Source organism: Anneissia japonica, unplaced genomic scaffold (genome assembly GCF_011630105.1).
Source record: "Anneissia japonica isolate Jap-2015-1 unplaced genomic scaffold, ASM1163010v1 scaffold199_len4679917_cov187, whole genome shotgun sequence".
Classification (NCBI taxonomy): Eukaryota; Metazoa; Echinodermata; class Crinoidea; order Comatulida; family Comatulidae; genus Anneissia; species Anneissia japonica.
In genome coordinates, this window is record NW_022686322.1 from 3,086,456 (window position 1) to 3,107,921 (window position 21,466).

The 21,466-nt window shown below is 33.8% G+C and overlaps 1 protein-coding gene across 1 annotated transcript in view; it reads right to left on the reverse strand.

Annotated features, from left to right (window-relative positions):
• Window positions 1-1,757: 1,757 nt before the first annotated feature.
• Window positions 1,758-21,466, reverse strand: part of LOC117114556 (low-density lipoprotein receptor-related protein 1B-like) — a 22,626-nt gene continuing 2,917 nt past the window's right edge. Inside the window, exons 3-23 of the mRNA XM_033258234.1 lie at window positions 21,298-21,417; window positions 20,517-20,642; window positions 20,109-20,219; window positions 19,263-19,403; window positions 18,407-18,517; window positions 17,488-17,616; window positions 14,596-14,712; window positions 13,203-14,384; window positions 12,717-12,836; window positions 12,109-12,240; window positions 11,615-11,737; window positions 9,750-10,047; window positions 9,237-9,343; window positions 8,718-8,881; window positions 7,691-7,813; window positions 7,348-7,453; window positions 5,896-5,968; window positions 5,171-5,228; window positions 4,508-4,578; window positions 3,944-4,019; window positions 1,758-3,217 (exon numbers count right to left, since the gene is read on the reverse strand). Of these exons, the coding sequence (XP_033114125.1) occupies window positions 3,050-3,217; window positions 3,944-4,019; window positions 4,508-4,578; window positions 5,171-5,228; window positions 5,896-5,968; window positions 7,348-7,453; window positions 7,691-7,813; window positions 8,718-8,881; window positions 9,237-9,343; window positions 9,750-10,047; window positions 11,615-11,737; window positions 12,109-12,240; window positions 12,717-12,836; window positions 13,203-14,384; window positions 14,596-14,712; window positions 17,488-17,616; window positions 18,407-18,517; window positions 19,263-19,403; window positions 20,109-20,219; window positions 20,517-20,642; window positions 21,298-21,417 (3,656 nt within the window). The 3' untranslated portion in view covers window positions 1,758-3,049. The remainder of the gene's footprint in view (window positions 3,218-3,943; window positions 4,020-4,507; window positions 4,579-5,170; window positions 5,229-5,895; window positions 5,969-7,347; window positions 7,454-7,690; window positions 7,814-8,717; window positions 8,882-9,236; window positions 9,344-9,749; window positions 10,048-11,614; window positions 11,738-12,108; window positions 12,241-12,716; window positions 12,837-13,202; window positions 14,385-14,595; window positions 14,713-17,487; window positions 17,617-18,406; window positions 18,518-19,262; window positions 19,404-20,108; window positions 20,220-20,516; window positions 20,643-21,297; window positions 21,418-21,466) is intronic.

The window sequence follows — 21,466 nt, forward strand, 5'->3', positions numbered from 1 at the left end:
GACAAAAGTATAATTGTATGCATGTGCAACATGTACAAAAAATATAAACCTATCCCTATGTACTAAGAAGTGTTTTAAATAATGAAAAAAAAATTAAATGGCAGGCTGATTTACTATTCATTGATTTATTGATGAGCACTATAAAATATTTTGCCATTCCTGTGATAACATATATTTTGCAAGATGTAGTCGATAGTATAAATATAAAAACGATAAACAAAGTGCATATATTTAGCTATATAATGAAACTTAACAAAATGTTATATATAATATAGATAAGTTAGGCCTGAGATAAGATGATACGTTATTTTCATGTAATTAAATACGGGTAACATAGATTTATAATTACAAATTGTCTCTTCATTTTTTTTAATGTATACATATTACAATTTAAAAGTGCTAGAACAATTTTTCGTGGGCATCATTTGTTAGAAGCTGGCAACAAGTTGAATCCTTATCACCAGCACGGAACGGGTTGTTGCCACGCTGAATTTTGGCCAAATTTAGCCAAACATGGTAAATTTTACATGTTTTACCAAAAAACGATATTTTGAAGCTAGTCCGTCACTGGAAGATTTATTACAATACGAAATTGGTAAGATACGAATGCTATTAAAATTATCTGTCGACCCACAAATTACCAAAAAACATATTTTTTTAACTTTTGGCTAAATTTGATAATACATGTTTTAATAAATAAATACGAAAAATACAAAGCTAACAACCTCTTCGTCTGATACTTTCTCAAAAATTGACCACATTCAAAATATAACACCTACAATAATTTCTGACATTATCTATTTTGTATTTTGAAGTCAAAGGCTAATTTTCATATATTTGGGATCATATGAAAGCTATTAAAAGTGTCTATCAAAGGATGTTTATGATACTATAATGCTACATTATGTTAAATTAAATAATACACATGATTTATTCAATAATTATGAAAAAACTAAGCTAACAACATCTTTATCTGATATTTTCTCTGACTGACCACATAAAAAAATAAACCGCTTGTAACAATTTCAGATAGTATTCCTTTTAATTTTGAAGTTAAAGTATGTCAAATATCATCTCCCATAAAAATGCATTGGTATTTTGAAGCTACTACGTAGACAAATTCAGATTCAAAGTATAAATATAATATGTATCGTCATTTACATCATTTCATTCGAAAGGGTAATTTTATAGCTTTCAAATGATACCAAAAATATTAATATTTTCTTAATTATTTAATAAAACATGTATTATTAAATTTATTTTTTTTAAATCGTTAAAAATCGGTTTTTGGTAATTTTTGGGTCACAATAATATGTTATCATATACATCCTTCGATAGATAATGTTAATAGTTTTCGTGTGATATCGATTACATTAAAATTAAATCTTCCAGTGACAGACTAGACTCAAAATACACATTTCTTGTATAAAAAAGTGTACAATTTGCAATTTTTTGGTAAAATTTGGCATATAAATTCAAAATTCAACTTGGCAACAGCTTATTCCATGTGAGCCAAGAGCTTGTGATGAGGATTCACGTTGTTGCAAAATAATGACTTGTAACAAATGATGTCTACGATAAAACTATCAATCAGATGGCCACTCGTCTATAAATCATATAAATACAATACCCAGCCATCGTACATGTCTAATTTAATATGAAAACACTTTAATCAATATGCAATAATAATATTATGCGCAAGTATAGTACGGTAGTGTCTATTATAAGCATTAATGTAATTACGGAGGTGTATACGGCATGATAATTGCATCAATTATGATGTAAGTATATGACGGTGCACTTTACGTAAGTACACCGGTGTCTACTCCATGCATTTATTATGCAAGTGTCTTCCACTTTGTTACTATTAGTATAATATCTGACCAATTTTATTTAGTATATTAACGTCATATCCAATACAGGTCTAAATAATTCAACAAAGAACCTATAACAATATTTGATAATCTGTAACTTGAGCCTAAGTGACGTAAATCTAACCGTCTATTTATTGTGCATATCAAAAAAATTACACTACTTTGGTAAACACATTAGCTTTTTGGATCGCACACATGATTATTACTATCGAGCGACAGGTCCTACCTGTAAATGAAAAGGCTGCAGATCAATATGCCCTGTGCCATAAATTGTTTATAATTTATGTAGTAATGCATCGACAGCAATATTGTAGGTTATTTTTTTTATTATTTTTATAGTTTATTCGGTTTTCAGATAAACATTACAATCATACAAAAAAGAACTGAGAGAAAAGGGCATCCAAAAGTACCAGGAGCTATCAACGCTATCATTGTGGCTCTCCAGTTTTGTAAATAAAATAGTCAAACCTTCACACATAAAAACTTATAAAAGTTAATTAAAATTTTAATATAAAATATAATAAATAAAACAAATTATTATATGTACTAAACTGTCTTGACCAATCTACATAAAATGACAATTATAAAATCATATAGTATGGATCGAAAAAAGAAACAGTGCTAAAATTGTCTGACCAAGCAAAATTTTACCCCCAATCATAGAACATTTTGCTCCCACAAACAAGGAAAATTAGTCAAAAGAAAATATTTAATTTAAAAAATAAATAAATAAATGCTGGTTAATCCCATTATTACAATAATTAATTATAATGGAGACCTATCCTACTAGATTTTAAATTACAATATGATATTTCGGCACTTGATAAAGTCCGTTGTAATATTGAGTTAGGCCTATACAAACGGTTATATTTAGTTATATGTATGTATACTGTTTGTTGAGGTTATTTTTAAGGTTTGCGATTTGGTGAGCCAGGAATAATTTTCTAGGCGTAAATATTACAGGCTTTCTGTTCTGTGAAGTTGGTTTTATAAAGCCGTTGTATTTTGGGGTACTTTCAAATCCTTACATTATAACATCTGCTAATCGTAAGAGGATGTTTTTGTTATTTTTTTCTAGTCCTAATTTTATGACATTTAAAGGTATCTTCTTGTTCATAACGCTGTTGTATTATTGTTATTGCTCGTCTTTTTTGTCTTTAATGAAAGATATATGTTTATACTTTGAGATCGTCGCAACGACTGTTTTTAGCTCCTACACTGTGGTATCTTTTGATTTGCTTCACAAGCTGAAAAAGTAGTTCAATGAACTCGCAAAAGCTAATAAATGAGATGCCAATGTAGAGGCCCGCTGTACCACCGATGTCGCTGAACAAACTCTCCACCTTAAAAAAAAAGTAATGAAAACAAAATATTGTCATGTCATCATCATTATTAATATTAATGCTCATCTTCATCATTATTCGATTAGTGTAGTTATAAATAGTAGTAGTAGAATAAACCATCAACTGCGTCAAAAAACAAGGTATATAAACATAATAATATAGCCATCTCATATCATGTATGAAAGGAACCCATACTCTGTATTCCTCCGTAAATACGCGTTATGAAACGGACTATTTATTATTATTTTCATTGATATACAAAAACATCCGCATTTAAAAATTATAGTTTATCAAGAATATGATGTGTATAGGCTTTCATTACAGCATTGAGTGAATTGGGATTTACTGAAAGATTCCACATAGAAACTAAATCAACTTAATGTGCGGTTAGGTCTATTTTATTTGTATATATAAATGCGTATGAAACTGTATGGAAACATTAACCTTAAACTGCACAACATTTGCGCTTATTACTTAGGTCACCCTAGTTTATTATCGTTTTTAAATTTGGGCCAACGCCTAGTGCTCCCATTGCAACTATCATCATCACCTTCATATTTATATGCGGCATTAATAATATCATGTACGGTACCATAATGTACCATGTGGCCTCAATACTATCATTACCGTACCATTATCATGATTGCATTATCATACGCATTATTATATCCATCACTACCAATATTTATGAATAATTTAATATGTATATTTTGTTTTCATCATTACCTGGTATGCTGGTTCCTGTACCGTGCTCTCAAAATTCAACTCCTCGAAATATATTGCTAATCTGGCGATATTTTCTCTAAAAAAATAGTTAAAACAACTCTACAAAGTTTCATAAAACATTTCACCATTATTCCATTTGAAACCGATGCGACAGATAAGTTTTCTAATTAATATCGTATGATTATTTGTACTCAAAAATATATTAATCTGTGTTATAATTAATTTATTTCATCTTAAGGTGCTGCTCCATTTAGGGGAGCAGCACATCCAGTGGATGACAGTGGTTTACTCTAATCCAATCCAATCAGAACATTTGTAAAGCGCCTTTCTTTGCAGATACGAAGCGCTGCACCCCACATATTAGGCACCTCACAACCCACAAGCAGCCGGCCGTGATCATTGCCTAACCGATGCACAGAACAAGTAAACAAATCAAAAGAAGCCGTGGCAAAGTTGTTTTTTTATTTTTTTTTTTTGCTGCTCCCTGGCATTGCACTGAATTGTGCTGTTATCTTAAATTAAAAAATATAGTATTAGTTATTGATGAGTATTGATCTATAATACCTGACAGAGGCCATGTCGTTGATACCGTTCGTCTTTTTGTTGATATTATGAATACTTTTCAGCAAATGTTTCTATCAAGATAAAAACAAATTTATCAAAATTAGAAAAGAAAGATGTGGTGAATGGAATGTTGTTCATCTGTAGTCGTAAGTGTAAAAACTGTATTGAGTATACAGTACTGTCATTGTTTAGCTAATAAGCCTAAATAACATTTTATGTGAAGCGCTAGGTAAGTTTAGTTTAGTTTCCAATAATACGTGTTTTACTTGAATAATGATTCAAGAAATGATTGTGAACGTGATCATATATAAAATTAACATCAGCATTCGGAGAAAATCATCAGGTTCCAGATATATTATATCAATTAAGGAAATAGAAATTCAAAGTTGTACCATCTGTGGTATATCTGAAGAATCTCTAATCCAAAAGAATCAATCAAATTGATTATACACTTCCAATTAAATACAACTCGAAACAATTCAGTATTTGCTAAAACTTAAAATTAGCTATCAGAAAATCCTATGCAAATAACAAAATAACTGTTTTATTTATGCGTGTGTAAATAATGATTGGCAAGAGAAATATCTTCTTATTCTAACATTTTATTATTTTGCATCTTATGAAGGTTTTATTGAATTGTATAAAACGTATACGAATGATTACCAGATAAACCTCTGACGGCCAAAGCGATTGAGAGACTGTCTTTGAATAGTACTGTTCACTGAAATTTAAAAAAATATATGATGTTATAAAAACAACTCTACAAATTACGGTACAATGTAAATTTTCACCAAGTCAAAAGTTTCAAGTTTATTCATCGTTTAAAATAAATCTATCTAAATACATTTTTTATATAATGAATAAATTCAAACGTTAGGGAATGACCAATAAGAACAAGTCTCGATGAGATGGCTACCCTAAGTGAGGTGCCCAATAAAAAAAAATGCAATTGCCCTCAGAGAAGTGAGCTATAGTTAAGGCGGTAACGTGGGTTGATGATTTGCAACAATTTCTCAGTTGCGATTGACTAAATTGACGGCTATCCTTCTCATCCTTTTTTGTTAATGACAACATATCAAACAAATAAGCACCCGTATGTTATAGGCTCTGTCCAGACTTTTTTTTTGACAAAAAAAACCTGTTTTATGCCCATATGTCATGATATGGCATGCCACATGTTTTTTCAAATAAAATTTGTTAGAAACATGTTAAAGACATAATAACATCTTAAAGACATTAAACAATTTTATAGTAAGATAACATAGGGCTATGTAAAAAAAAACTGTTCATGAGTAGATATACTGTACATGAATTATAAATCATAGGAAGCTGATAGTGATAACTTTTGAGATTTTAAATGGTATTTGGCAAAACGTGTTACTTCTGACCTGCACTGCTGTTTGCAATCACATCCAAGCAGTTGCCGCTGGTAAAAGAAATACATTAGCTGTTTGCAAATGTCTGAAATGACAAAAAAAATTATTTTGGCTGAATATAATGTGTAATAATAACTAAAGGCATACGATAGTCTATGATACTATTTGTCTTCATATACAATTATAAAGTTAAGATGGAGCTAGATGGCTATTTTATGGTTTAATTTATAACTGCCAAAAAATTTTTTCCTGACACCAGCGTAATTACATATATTTTTAAAAACTGACATAGGACACAGTCTAACAATTAATAAGTAAATTATTTTTTTGATTAAAAATACACATCTAGCCTATTTCTTATCAAATCCAATTGTAAGAACAACTTATTAAAGAGTATACCATCTAATATTTAAATTGTACTTTTAAACTTGCAAAATACGTCACGAATTTACTTCAGTCTAGTAAGATTTCTATTTAATATCATAAGCGATCATGAAATACCTGTTTTGGGTTGTTGGGTGAGACACTGCTACTACTGTACCGTTAGTGTAGTACTATCTGTTTAGCTGTTGACTGCTGTCTCTTATACACATCTAGATGTGTATAAGAGACAGCATCTAAGCAGTCTTCCGAAAAATGAAGTTTATTTTAATATCGATCCCGAAATACATGTAGGGCTTAGGCCTAGGCTCTATCTGCAACACTGCAGGGTATGTACTGTATGTGTGTTGTGTTGGGTGGGCGTGTGTGTAGTGGTGGTTGTGACTCTGCGGTATAGGCCTAGTTACGCACGTATAGATGGAGCCTTGCGAGGCAGGATTTAATGTTTTTTTCATGGCATTATGTACCAGTTGTTATAGGCTAGACATATATAAATGCTGACATAAAACATGTAGTATGATTTACTAACTAAATTAAAATATATAGGCCTATATTTTTTTTAATTTTTCAGCAAACGTGTGAATCTTGCAAGTTGCAGTTACCTTGCTAGAATTCTATGTTCTTTGATGAGATGTAATAAATCAGCCATAGCCTCTAACATGCCAATGAACCAAGCAAAGCCTTGTTGACTGCTGCCAAGAACGCTTTACTAGCTAAATGATAATATTTATAAATTTATATTTTAGGCCAACTGCAATGTGTAAACAAATGTAAAATTGTTAAATAAAAGTAAACAAATTGATGAAAATTATTTGTTTTCTTCATTTTGTGTAATACTTTCATGTTGCACAGCGCGTTGTAAGGCGTCACAGCGCGTCGCTACAGGAGGCGATCGCTTCATGAAAAAAATCTCCCTATTTTTGGGTTTTCAAACTTGGGATCTCTGCTGTTGACTGTCTCCAAGGAATTATATGCGAGGGTTATGTATTCTTAATATGGATTATGCATGTAGATTATAACAATGGCCGATTTCAAAAGTGTGTGTGTGTAGGTGTGTGTGTGTGTGTGTGTGTCAATACCTACCTCGATCTTTGTTCAGGACCCTGCACCTTTCACCTTTTAGCGAAACTGCATCTGAACATTCGCACCTTTCCTTGATTTTGACGAGGACACAGCTTTTCTCACAAGACTATTATACAAAATGTGTTCAGATAGTTTTCAAATGTTACTTTGTTGCATTGTACAGTAACAGTAATTAGAAAATGAAGTTTTAGGACATACCGCCTATTATGAAATTCAAAACCCCTCTAACTTTCAATTTACCAATTTCTTTGCTTATTTTAAATGATATACCTCTGTGAATTGAATTATTATAATCATCATCGTTATACTCTGCAATATGGTAGCTTTCTATTTATCGACATACCTTCCGGTCGTAGCCATAAACATACTTGTTAACACCATATGCCTGGTTCAGCATATCATGGTACCTCTCATTACCTTCTGATGAGCAATTACCGTACGGGTGCCCGAGTTTTGTGACAACGTTCTATAATAGTCAAAATGCAGCACACGAACCCGTTAAACTACGATATATAAAATCTTTTCAACTCGACATGTTTATTAGGTTTGTGTCCAATCCAGGACGCATCATCATGCCAACTGGTCTTCCGTGGCCGAAGGTCATTGACCTGTGACGTCAGATAAAATGTCACAGGCTATTTTATACTATACATTATATGATGTTCAAGCATACGTTTGGAGTAAATGAATACTTGATACAAATTCCTGATTTTAAATGTAAGAGAATCTTTACAAAACTTAGATTGGGTATTTTAGAACTAGAGGTAGAACGGTTGTAGATGAATAGAAATAGAAAAAAAGGACAGATTATGCAAGTTATGTAGCTTAGATAAAATATAAGATGAATATCATTTTGTTTTAGTGTGTCCATATTTCACTGTAGAAAAATATTTCTACCACATTATTTTCACAAAAACACTCCAATATTTAATTTCTTTAATTTAATGTCGTCTAAATATGTGAATATTGTTATTAATTTATTAAAGTACGTATATTATGCATATATGATTATAGGAATATATAATTAGAAACCCTCACCTAATTTATATTCATGTTTTATTATGTTAAAAGGAGGCCTATTTATTACAAGCCTTCGGGCACAGAAGATTGGATGAATAATAATATTCACAAAAGTACAAATTACGATGTTTACCATTTTTCTCCAGCAGCGGCAAGAATAGTCCAGTCTATCTGCCTTTAATGGTATTTTTATTTGCAGCAAAAGGACAAAAATGGTATGAGCCAAAAGCTTCCCGAATCTTGATGTCCATATTTAGTTTAAATCATTACATATATGGCCATTAAACCAGTGGCAGCGCCAAAGAGGAGTCGGGGTCAAAATGCCTAAAGTGATCTTTTTTTATACGTACATATCTCAGGCTAAGTGAAGTTATCACTCCTGGTCTGATAGTTATGCCTTCATCTTCTGGAAACTTTAGCCTGTCGCTGCTATCGACGACTACTCGTACGCCAGCCTCGCCTCCGTAGATACTAATGTATTCCTCCTGCTCCGTAAATAGAGTCAGCTTTAAGCCTGTTATTGTGCAAGATTTAATTTTCATTATTTTTTACGATGATCCCTACATGAGATGCTTGTACTCGCCGGAAGATAGATATAAGATAATACAGTTGCTGATATGTATGTCTTTGGGACAAGCGCGTAATCTTAGCGATTATCTGATTGGTCAGTTGTTAGGTTTGATTGACACTCGGGAAAGGTACATTATTAGCTTTAAATTCAAATTAGAACGATAAAATATTTATAGTCTGTAAAGTAGCAAAAAAAGATCAATGTCTCATTCAAAATGATCTCCGTTAGTATCAGCAATTCAATTTGTGTAATCTGTCATAGAGTGTGATTCTGGGAAGGTTGTTGTGAAATGTCTTACCAAATTTTGCTCCAGTGCGAGTTGAATTTCTGACGGGTTCACCATTTTGCCCATGATTAAAGATAAAGCAGTTCCCATACGCGTCATTTTCAAAATGAATGAAGTCCCTGTGGAGGAAAACAATGTATAATTCCCGTTAGTCTTAAAAGATTAAGAATTGTTTTTTGTTCTATAGTGCAAACGTTATGAGATAATAATAAAATAATAAATGTGTTACGATTCCTTAATTCAGGGTTTGCTGTTAAAATTGTACATTGAAGACCAAGTTTGTTTTTATAACAACAAAGTATGCGACAATGGCGTTTTATAAATACATCTAGATACTAGGATATTTACAAAATATTTAATTTAATATGAGTAAGTTGCTTGTACCTGCATGGATAAGCTTTCGTCAAGTTTTTTGTAAATACATTACTGTGCTCTTGGATAGCTTAAATTAATCTACTATAAATAATGGGTACTCTAGACTCTAGATTTTTAAACATTGCCGAAAAATAGCGTATTTCAATTTACCTGATCGAACATTGGTTCTGGTCGAACGTACACTGTAAGATAAAGTCGTTAGCCTGATGACCGTGGTCTTCAATCTCATCTTTCGTCAGTTTAAGGACGTCCTCTAAGTCACTGTAGTCTGGAGTTGAACTGAATGACATAAAGCCGTACCAGTCAGGAGGAACCTCTCCTTTCACCCTTTCAAAGTCTCGTTTCTTGTAAAACGCATCGATAAATTCTTTGTAGATATCTTCATCAATTGTAATGTCGTTATAATTCTCGTGCCAACCAGATTCAAATGTTACACTAGCTTCAATGTCTATGAAGTTAAATTCACATTTATAAATAGACCGTAATGGCGGTTGATATCACAATTTATAGACGTGTACCATTGCAAAATGTACCTACATTATTGTTAATGTGACGATTAGGTGTAAAATTACCATTTAGGTGTTCAATATTTAATGACTATTTTTTTAATATTCATGAGTTGTTTTCGAATTTATATATTGGGATTATAAATAGTAATTATTATATTATTACATAATTATTATGATTTGTTATAGTATATTATAAATAACAATATTATATTAAAAATAATATATTATTACACAAATCAAGGTTAATTCTAATGTTAAGCCCAGACGGCAATCAACTCCATTTTTTGTTCCATTTGGTTGCACTCTCTCCTTTAATTCATCGTTTTATCCCTCCGTTATCTTATTCTGGAATAGTCTACCACAATCAGTAATAGACTCGAAAAACAAAATTTAATTGAATTCTTTAAAAATTTAACCATTTGCAGTCTTTGTTTGAGTCTTTATTTGATGTATGTTTTTAGATAAGTTTAGTTAAGGGGAGGCTAATTATTAGCCACTAGTCATGGCGACTATGTGGCTATCTGGCCTCCCTATGTTGTTTACCTAATTTTCATAAGTAAAAAAATAAAATAAAAAAATTATTAGCATATGTTGATGGTTATTACATTAAACAAAACACTAATTAGATTATAAGTGCTGCACATAGATATCATTGTATTCCTTGGTTTTATTCAATTAAGCTTCCCTCTCTGTGCATTCCAGGTTATTGTGCAACATCTTTCAGAGATTGTCTCCGGCTATGTTCTCACACGGCAGCTAACGGTTAGCAGGATCCGGATCCTGCTAACCGTTAGCTGCCGTGCGTCCATACGAGAAGATCCCGATCCGGATATCAAGAATATGATGATCGAATAACTGGCCAATAAGAAACTGGAAATGGTAAACGCGTACGTGTGATTGGTTTATGATAGAAACACGCTCAATGTCAACGTGCTAACCGATAGCGCTTGCTAACCGTTAGCGGTATCCGGATACCGCTAACGTTTAGCGCTAACCGTTAGCGCTCCCGATCCGGATACTAGAGCTCTCGTGAGAACCAGGCTTTAAAGTAATTACAGCCTGGTTCTCACGAGAGCCCTAGTATCCGGATCGGGAGCTAACCGTTAGCGCTAACCGTTAGCACCTGCGTGAGAACGCCCGATCAGTTAGCGCTAACCGTTAGCGGTATCCTGATACGATAACGGTTAGCAGGCGCTATCGGTTAGCAAGTTGAGGGCGTTTCTATCATCAACCAATCACACGTACGCGTTTACAATTTTTTCGATCCGGATCCTGCTAACCGTTAGCTGCCGTGTGAGAACATAGCCTAATATAACTTAAGCCTTGTTCAGACTATTGAACTGTATTTGACAAAAACATGTGAGATACCTAAATTTCGTCATGACATCACAACATGATCATAATAGGTATCATGACTATATATGGGCATACAACAGTTGTTTGTTAAATAAAAGTTGATAGTCTGGGCAGGGCTTTATAATTAACATTATGAAAATAGATTGTCACCTGAATTTATGCAATCTCGTTCGTCACTCATATCAAAACAGTCAAACACAGAGTTACATTTGCTGTATTCGTGAATGCATTTACCAGAATCGCACATGAAATATTTGTCCGGACAAACAACTCCTAGAAAATTATGTAGACAACAAGTTTGTCAGCTACAACAGCATTACATTTGAACCATTGAACTATATTGACGTAAAACATAGCTAATACTTCAATAAAAACAATTTTTAAAAAATTGTGCTCAAATTTTTGAGTTAAACATTTTTGAATAAGTGGAACAGTTGTTCACTTCTCAAGTCATATGTTTGAAGTTTGTGGAACGCTGCTCTATATCCCACCACCAGTGTCTATTATTATTATTATTCTTTATTTCTTATAAGAAACCATCTTGACTATAATTGTATTATGTATTATGTATTATATTATGTAGTAATATTACAATGAAATATTGTTCGATATAGAGAATGAGGGTGTTCGTCAATACGCGATACCTGTACTGTTGCGGGAGCAGTATGACTCTGTTTCGTCCGAGTTAAAAAGGCAATCGTCTTCACCATCGCATTCAAGCAGCGCGTCGATGCACCTGTCCTCGCCACGACATTTAATCTCTCCTGGGTTACACACTTTAGAGAAAAACAACAATATATTAATATAACACATAATAGTCCATAACTCAAAAGGATAAGAATACAAATGTTTTCTGAAAATTTAAATCTTGTACGGAATGCGAGTGAATTTGTAACATTTGTATTTGTATTTGTATTTGATTACTTTCCAATACAGCTTCATCCTTCATTCAGATGCAGTTTAAACTACGAGATGTCTTTATTCAAGATGTATTTAACTACAATCTTTAAAACTCATTTTAGTTTATAGGGAATTATTCCATCCAAAACGGAGAGATTCGTCAGGCAAAAAGGAACGCTAGGTCGTTCAAAACATCATAATGTACAAGCGCAAAATCAATTTTCTGATTGTAGTCCTCCCAGGGCCTTGTTAACTGTTATGACTAATAAATAAAACAATTGCTACATGAAGTACTTTAATCATATTTGTATGGGGAACTTATGAATAAGATGTTTCCAAAATTAATACATACTGCTATCTACACTTCCACACAAATACTCGTCGCTGCCGTCTGAGCAATCAGGGTAGTTGTTACATTCCATCCAGCTCTCAAGACATTCACCGGAAAGACAGCTAAATCCACCTGCACACTCTATAATTAGGATAGAAATTATTTGGGTTTAAATGAATAAACAGCTTGTGATAAATCTATGTTATTTCATTTTCGTCAATAGATTAAAAAAAATGACTGCATTTTGTTTTTTGTTATTGTTTTGCACTCATATGAGGAAATAGTACGCCAATGAGGTGTCATAAGAACACTTTAAGAAGCTCCATGGGTTAACCCCATCACTATAACTTACTCTAGCAACTTCGACCTAGTGCAACCTCAAAAAATAATTTTAAAATTCACTAATAATTTATATGGGTTAACAAATGAACACTAATTGTTTTAACCTTCCTAGCGTAGTCCTATTTGTCTTAGTTAATATAATTTCTTTAAATATAAATGACTCACTTGGTTCCACGGTTGATTCAACAGTAGTAGTTGGTTCCGTTGATGCTGCGTTATTTCCGATATACTCAGTTGTAAAATAGTCGGCATCGCTTCCAATTTGAACGGGACCATTGTTGGCTGACCGCTTGCGTCTACCAGATTCAGATCCAACATCAGAAGAGCCTGCAGACCTAATGGCAGATTCGGAGTCAGAATTTTCAGGCTGGACATCGACTGAACCACTGATCTCAGTAGTAGGTTCCACAAATGATCCCAGTTCTGATGCAATTGTAGATTCACCATCAGATGCGCCCTGTGAATCAGGAGTAGACTCGCCATCAGAAGAGCTTTGTGAACCAGGTGTAGATAATCTGACAGTCGAGCCCACTGATCCAAAATCGGACTCAACATCAGACGAACCTTGAGAACCAGGTGTAGATGCACCGTCATACGAGTCCTGTATATCAGGAGCAGATGAACCTTGATGACCAGGTGTTGTTACACCGTCAGACGAGTCCTGTGAATCAGCAGCAGAGTCACCATCGGGCGAACCTTGTGAACCATGTGTAGATACACCGTCAATCGAGTTATGTGAATCAGGAGCAGACTCACCACCAGACGAACCTTGAGAACCAGGTGTAGATGCACCGTCAGGCGAGTCCTGTGAATCCGGAGCAGACTCAATGTCAGACAAACCTTGAGAACCAGGTGTTGTTACGCCGTCAGACGAGGCATTTAAATCAGGAGCAGACTCACCATCAGACGAACCTTGAGAACCAGGTTTTGTTACACCGTCAGACGAGTCCTGTAAATCAGGTACAGACAAACCATCAGACGAACCATCAGACGAATCTTGAGAACCAGGTGTAGATACACCGTCAGGCGAATCCTGTGAATCAGGAGCAGATTCACCATCAGACGAACCTTGAGAACCAGGTGGAGATACACCGTCAGACGAGTCCTGTGAATCTGGAGCAGACTCAGCGTCAGACGAACCTTGAGAACCAGGTTTAGATACAGATTCAGATGAGTCCTGTGAATCTGGAGCAGACTCAGCGTCTGACGAACCTTGAGAACCAGGTTTAGATACAGATTCAGATGAGTCCTGTAAATCAGGAGCAGACTCATCATCAGAAGAGCCCTGTGATTCAGATTCAGATGATTCACTTGAAGACGACGACGACAATGAAGAGGAGTATATATCTTTGAAGATCAAAACAAACATTGAAATGGTTTACAATCTTCTTTTGTTTTTTAAATATTGTAATTAATAGGAATAAGCATACACAGGCAGAAGACGATAATTAATAGGTTCAAAGTGTCTATTTGTGCTAGGTTTGTTTGTAAAAAAAAAACCTGTACAGGCTCGGTGAAAGTGTTTATTAAATGTTTTTAATTTTGTGAAGATACTTACAGTAATCTCCATTACAATCAGCTTCATCCGATTCGTCATCACAGTCGTCCCACGTATCACACTTCCAGCCTCGTGGCAGGCATATCCCACTACTTACGCATGTGAACCCATTGCATTCTGATAATTGTAATAATATTATTATTTTATAATAATAATAATAATAATAATAATTATTATTATTATTATTATTATTAATTTATTATTATTATTATTATTATTATTATTATTATTAATACTAATGATACTGTTGCCAGAGCCTCTAGGCGTTTGTTTGCACTGTCCATTCTTAAACGTGCTAATAGAACTGTTGATGATCTCATCAGTGTTTATAAGGCTTATATTAGACCCGTGCTTGAGTATGCAGCTCCTGTATGGCATGGTGCGCTAACCCATCATAATAGGAATGCTGTTGAACGTGTACAGAAAAGGGCGTTCAGGATTATTCTGGATAAAGATTACAACAATTATGTTAATACATGCAATGTTTTAAATGTGCCTACTTTAGAACACAGAAGAAATGTACTTACCTTGAACTTAGAGAATTGTTACCTAATTACCACATGCCTACTAGAAATCTAAGAACATACCAATTGCTGGAAGTGCCAATATGTAAACATGAGAGGTATAGAATTTCACCAGTTAATACTATCGTTAGACTTCTAAACAATGACTATGCTGCTTCTTATTGATGTTTTTCGCTTTTATTTCATTTTTTTTTTGACTAAATTTTGCTGTTTTTTAATGTAGTTTTTAATTATTCTAGTAATTTTTTTTTTTATTTTTAACTGTTTTATACTTGTATGACTTGTGCTTGCCTTTGTGCAATTTTTCATGGTTTTTATATTTTTATATAATTGTAATTAATATTTTGTACATACAATTTTTTTAGCCTTTGTGCTACCAAATGTATTTTGATGTTTATACCGAAATAAATAAATTATTAAATTATTATTATTATTATTATAGGGCTACAAATCATTAAAATAGGCTATATAATACAAGTATTATACAAATGAAACATCTGCATTCTATGATAAGCAGCTTTGTCCTAATTGTGCTTACTTTATTTCAGTGTCATACGAGACAATCAATGCCGTAGCCAGTTATTGAGATAGTCGGGACTAATTAACTATGGGATGGGTCCACATTAGATTTTAGGTGTAAAAAGGATTTTAATTTTTAAAATGATCCCTATTATTCAGTTTATATGCACGCAATGGGTCTACAGTTTAAAAGATTAATTCGATTTTATGAGTAAAATAGGTAAAGAAATAGGTACACATTATTTAGTTTTTTACTTGTAAACCATGGTCCGCTGGTTCACATTAGATAGATTTACACATAAAGTGGGTCCCGATTTTTAAAAAATGGTTCACATTATTTAGTTTATACGCATGGAATGGGTCCACATTAGTTAAATTTTATGCATAAAATATATACATTTTTGCTATTGGTCCACAATATTGAGGTTGTACGAGTTAAATGCGTCCACTTTCTTAAAAGGTCGATCCACATTAATTAGATTATAGGGGTAAAATGGGTCCAAATTTTTAAAATGGTCCTAATTATTCTGTTTATATGCATGAAATGGGTCAACATTTTAGAATATTGGTCCACATTAGTTAGATTTTGTATGTAAAAAGTTAAAAAATTGGTGTAATACTTGCCCCGGCCCTCCTTCTCATATACTTTATTTATTTAATATTGAACATCTTTTTTCAAATTAAGGCACAATTAAAACTTTTTTTTCACCTCATCCCCGGCCATGGAGCTGAGGATGTGGACTTTCCTGATGCTCATTCTTTCCTCCTACTTATTCGCATCAAATTATCTAATCAATTATATTTAAAATTAAGAGCCTTGAAAACTATTTTTTAAGTCTGAGTGTTCCATTTCCAGACATCCAAGTCGCCAATCCCTTAAATTGTTTTCAGCCTCAGCCGCAAACATGGTGGGGCAGAGGTGAATGTCAACTCTCTTAGTATGCCTACTGTACAGTCCTCCTCTCAGATAAAAATATACAGAAATGTTAAAGAATATGAAAGTGCAATTTCCAGGCATCTAGATTTGCCACAACATATTTTTTTTTACCTTAGCCCCGGCCAACCATGGTGGGGTTAAGGTGGATGTGTGCATTCTTGAAGCCCATCCTCTCTACTATTTTTTTAAACAAATAATTAAAATTAATAAGTTTCTGATAATAGTGTTTCATAAACATAAATGAAGATGAGAATTCAATTTCCAGGTATCTAAAATTGCCACATCATAATTTTTTTGACTTAGCCCCAACCATAACGGGACTGAGATGAATGTAGGCTCCTGATGCTCATCCCTCTCTAGGGTTCTTTTTTTTTTGGGTTGGGGGGGGGGGGTAGTGGAGTTGTGCAAAGAATTATCATTATCTCATACATTATATTTAAATTTAAGACCATTTGAAACCCATTTTTAAGTCTTACAATCTCGGTTCAAGGAATCCTTGTTTTTTTTAGACCTCAGCCTGGCGGTGAAGGCTTATATTTTTAGGCTGTTCCATCTAGCCAGAGCTCGATCAACCAGGTTGTGTTACTCTGTTTTGTGACGTTTTGGCACATAATGGTTTTTTTTTTCTTCTTTAAAAGCAAGAAAAATAATTTCCAAACTGAAAGAGTTGCATCCGAAGGAATGCTAGTATTATCTGGCTGGTCGCCCCTCTTCCTCCTCCCCTCCCCTGCCACAGCTGCTAATAATTAATATAGTTTAAAAACCGGGTACACAAAAGTCAATAATTAGTCCGAAATGGGTTTACGGCATTTGATGCATGACTGGATGCCCGTGATGTAGCGCGTAACCGAGAAGCGCATTTTTACACACCATGACGTGTGCACGTAAAGTTATGTCGGCCACAATACGTACCACATTCAATCTCGTCAGAACTATCCCAGCAATCAGGATATCCATCACATTCCCAACTTGCGAAGATACATTGAAAGCCACTTGCACACGCGAACTCCCCGGAGCTACATGATTCCTCAAAACTCGATCCTTTAATATTGTAGAACACAAAACTTAAGTATGGTTATCTTATTTACATCATTGTTACAACAAATTCGATAAGCTTCTGCATTTTAAATCACATGATAATAACTTTGGCATGGAGATAGGCATACACCTTCACTTGTGATAATTAAAGATAATACTGGTAATAAATATTTGAGAAAAACATCGGGATAGTAAACAAAATGTGTATTTTAATAGTCTTGAACCAATGTCGATATTTTTTGTTCCTATTGTTAATGTATGCCTAACATCATGATCAGTTTAGTATGTCAATCAATTAATATTCATTTTTTGTAATGTTGTGTGTTCATTACATATAGGCCTATATATAATATATATATATATATATATATATATATATATATATATACGGCAATCTCTGTTCAAATGATATTACTGTAGCAAATTAACTGAACGCCTGGCAGACTATCATTAGTATGTCGGTTGAAACATTCTGACAAATATTCACTACTATTATTTATATTTATATTTCTTGTTCTTATATTAAAACGAATTAACGTTATTAAACGTAGCTTTACGTGTGCGTGTCTATTTTCTACTGTCAATACATAGGCCTTTACAGTAAACAAATAAATCATGTTATTGTCTAAATTTTTTATAATTCTCTTAATTAACAATTATGGGGGATTTTTTTAGTTGTGGTACACGGATAATATATCTTTACTATAAAAATGAAATGGGTTATCCTTAAATCGTAGTTATATAACTGCACAGAATGCATTTACTTATCAAAATATATTGACGGTTTAATTACCCCAGCAGTCATATTCGTCGCTGCCATCTGAACAATCTTGTTCAAAGTCACATACCCACGTGCCGGGAATACACTCCAAACTTAGGCACTGAAACTCTCCAGCCGAACAAGCTATGAAAATAGAAAATAATACTCGCATCATTATAGCATGTAATGATCTGAAACTAAATCGATCGTTTCTATTTGGCAGGTGGATAAAAAAAATGGGTATTTATACCACTTAATAGCAAAACAATACATATTATTTTATTTATTTATTTCCATTTCTTTCTGTAGCCCTCTCACTGCTCTAAATCTTAACTACCCTAAAACACATTTCACAAAACAAAATACTTAATTAGAAATGAAATCATCCGTTATGTAATTGGGTTTCATTTCATTAATTTCTCTGCTTAATATGTACGCCTTCTACCTAATACAATATTTTCATTTGTTAAAACTCCATTCGAAAGAAACGAGGACTCATCTACTTTTTTTTATGGAATATCCAATGCCAAGAATAATATGTTAAGTGCATGGAAAGTCTAAACCAAATAATGAATATATCTATTCGTGCAATACAATGAGTATTCTTTACAATAATTAAAAAATTATCAGTTTAAAGTTGTCTCTCAATTGTTTAATGGAACAGTATATCTTTTAACCAGTGTGTGTGTAATAAAATGGTTCATTTTGTTACACAATACAATGAATATGGATTGGAGATCAGAAATTCAAGCGTTATACCTTCAAATGGTTCTATTGTTGTACAGTCGTTTAACTCCATAATCATCATAACTAGACTATAATTGTCGGATTCTCGCTCTCCGGATTTTGTGAAAATTCATATTATTAGAATATAATAAAATGTAATTACCCGGTGCAACGGTTGTTGCAATGACACAGTTTTCTTCTAATTCGTCTTCTCCTTTCCGACAATCCGTATATCCATCGCATCGGTAGCTATGGGGTATACAAGCGTCGTCAAGGCACTTCCAACCATCCGTACAATCGATGTCTGCAAATACATATCAAAATATGAGAAAAGACATTAAGGAATGATTTCCCCTAATAATAATGCAATATGGGTTCTGGTGGGTAAAGCCGACCTCATAAGGACTCCAAAAGTGTAGGATTATAACAGGAGGTGGGGAGGGGGGTAGAACTAGGGTCGAATGACAGGAAAGGTTCACCACCGCAGTTTAAGACGCGCAGCGTGTCATCATGAGGTGGCTTGACGTACCGCCTCAGGCTGCATAGGACCTGATAGGTAGGAAACTCACAATCACACGAGCATCGGCTTTGCGAAAAACCACATTTGGTAGTGAAATCTAGGAGCGTTTAGAGGTAGAGTAAGCGAAAACGACACCGCCAAGGAGCAGTACAAGCTAAGGTAAAGTTAAATTGAATAATTAAATTAAATCTATCGAAGAAATGTGAAGTTAATATTTCTGAATTGCTAAATTTTAATACTTATTAATCATGTGAAAGGCTTATTTAATCATTTTTAGATGCTAGCAATCTGTAATTATTTTTTTTTTCTCTCCACGACGAAATTGTTTTTTCTCAATCACAGTAGGATGCTTTCTCGACGAATGCCTGCCTTCTCCACCCCCGCTCATTGGTGTCGTTATATTGTATCACTAAATTTCTATGTGAATAAATTAAAGCGTATGGGTTATACTATGCTCTGCTTGTAGAATATGGTAGTGAGATGTCTTACCGCATCCTTCCTCGTCACTGCCATCAGTACAGTCCGTTGTATTGTCACAAACAAGTTTCTTGTCAATACACCCTCCACGCTCCACGCATTTAAATTCTTTCACTTTACACTCTGGAGTAAAAAAAATGATTCATTGACCCTTTGCGTAGATTGAAACATTCCAAACACTCCAGGGCATTATTTAATTTACTAAATTAATATAATGTACTAATGTTCGCATGTCAGTGTCGGTGCGTTCCTTTCATAGATGTGCTTGTTAATGTACTGTATTTTTATATGAGTGACCGTGAGATATCGCCTAACTTTATATCTAGACGTGCATGGCCGGGCGCACGGCTCATATTAATAGGAGAAACTGTCAAGGTACGCCCATTATTACCAAGTTACTTGACTAATGTGTGTTCTTACCGCATTTATCCTCGTCCTCGCCGTCATAGCAGTCACTGATCCGATCGCACTTGTGGGATATGTCGATACATATTCCACTGGCACTCCCGTTGGAACATTTGTAAAGTTCATCGCTTCGACAGTCCCCTAAAATATTGACATAGACATAAACTACAAGTTATTTAATACACAAACGTATAAATATGTATAAATATGTATAAGGTAAAGCCTACATAGGCCTATAGGTTATTTGGGCTATTTACATAATATTGAGAAAGAAATTGATTACTCTATTAGCTGAATGAAAATTGAATCATGTTACCTATAAACATTAGCAATATAGACTGTATTTCTACATAACCATTTATATACATACATACACTCACACCCCTGTCTCTTATACACATCTAGATGTGTACGCTAGTTAGTCAAACCAATGAAAAGGTCAAACAGTAGACAAACAGCCTGAAGTGCAAATTGACCTTTTCGCTATGTCCCGCCTCTTTTATACTGTTGCTAAGGTCGCACAAAATTACAGCGTAAATTGATTTTATATATATTTAATTTTGACCGCATCATTTTGTGTGATTTTAGTCAAAGTTAAAGTTGAAGAAGTTGGTGAACACGTGCGGTAGGGGGACAACGCTTGTGTTTTATTGGACAAGCGAGTAAGGCTTATTCCCTAGTTTGTTCTGGTTGATCAGCCATTCAGAAAGATTCAACGCAACAATAAAACAGAGCATTAGTCAACATGTTAATTTGTGTCCTCGTAGTTGAAATCGGCATGTCAGAGATTTCCTACCGTAAGTGCACCCATTTTCGTCGCTGAAGTCACGGCAGTGGTTGATACCATCACACCTCAGGTACTGTTTGATACAATTCTCACCCGAACCGCACAAAAAATCTTCTGGTAAACAAGGCGCTGTAAATGGAATAATTATTATAAATAAGCAAATTAAAATGTATATATA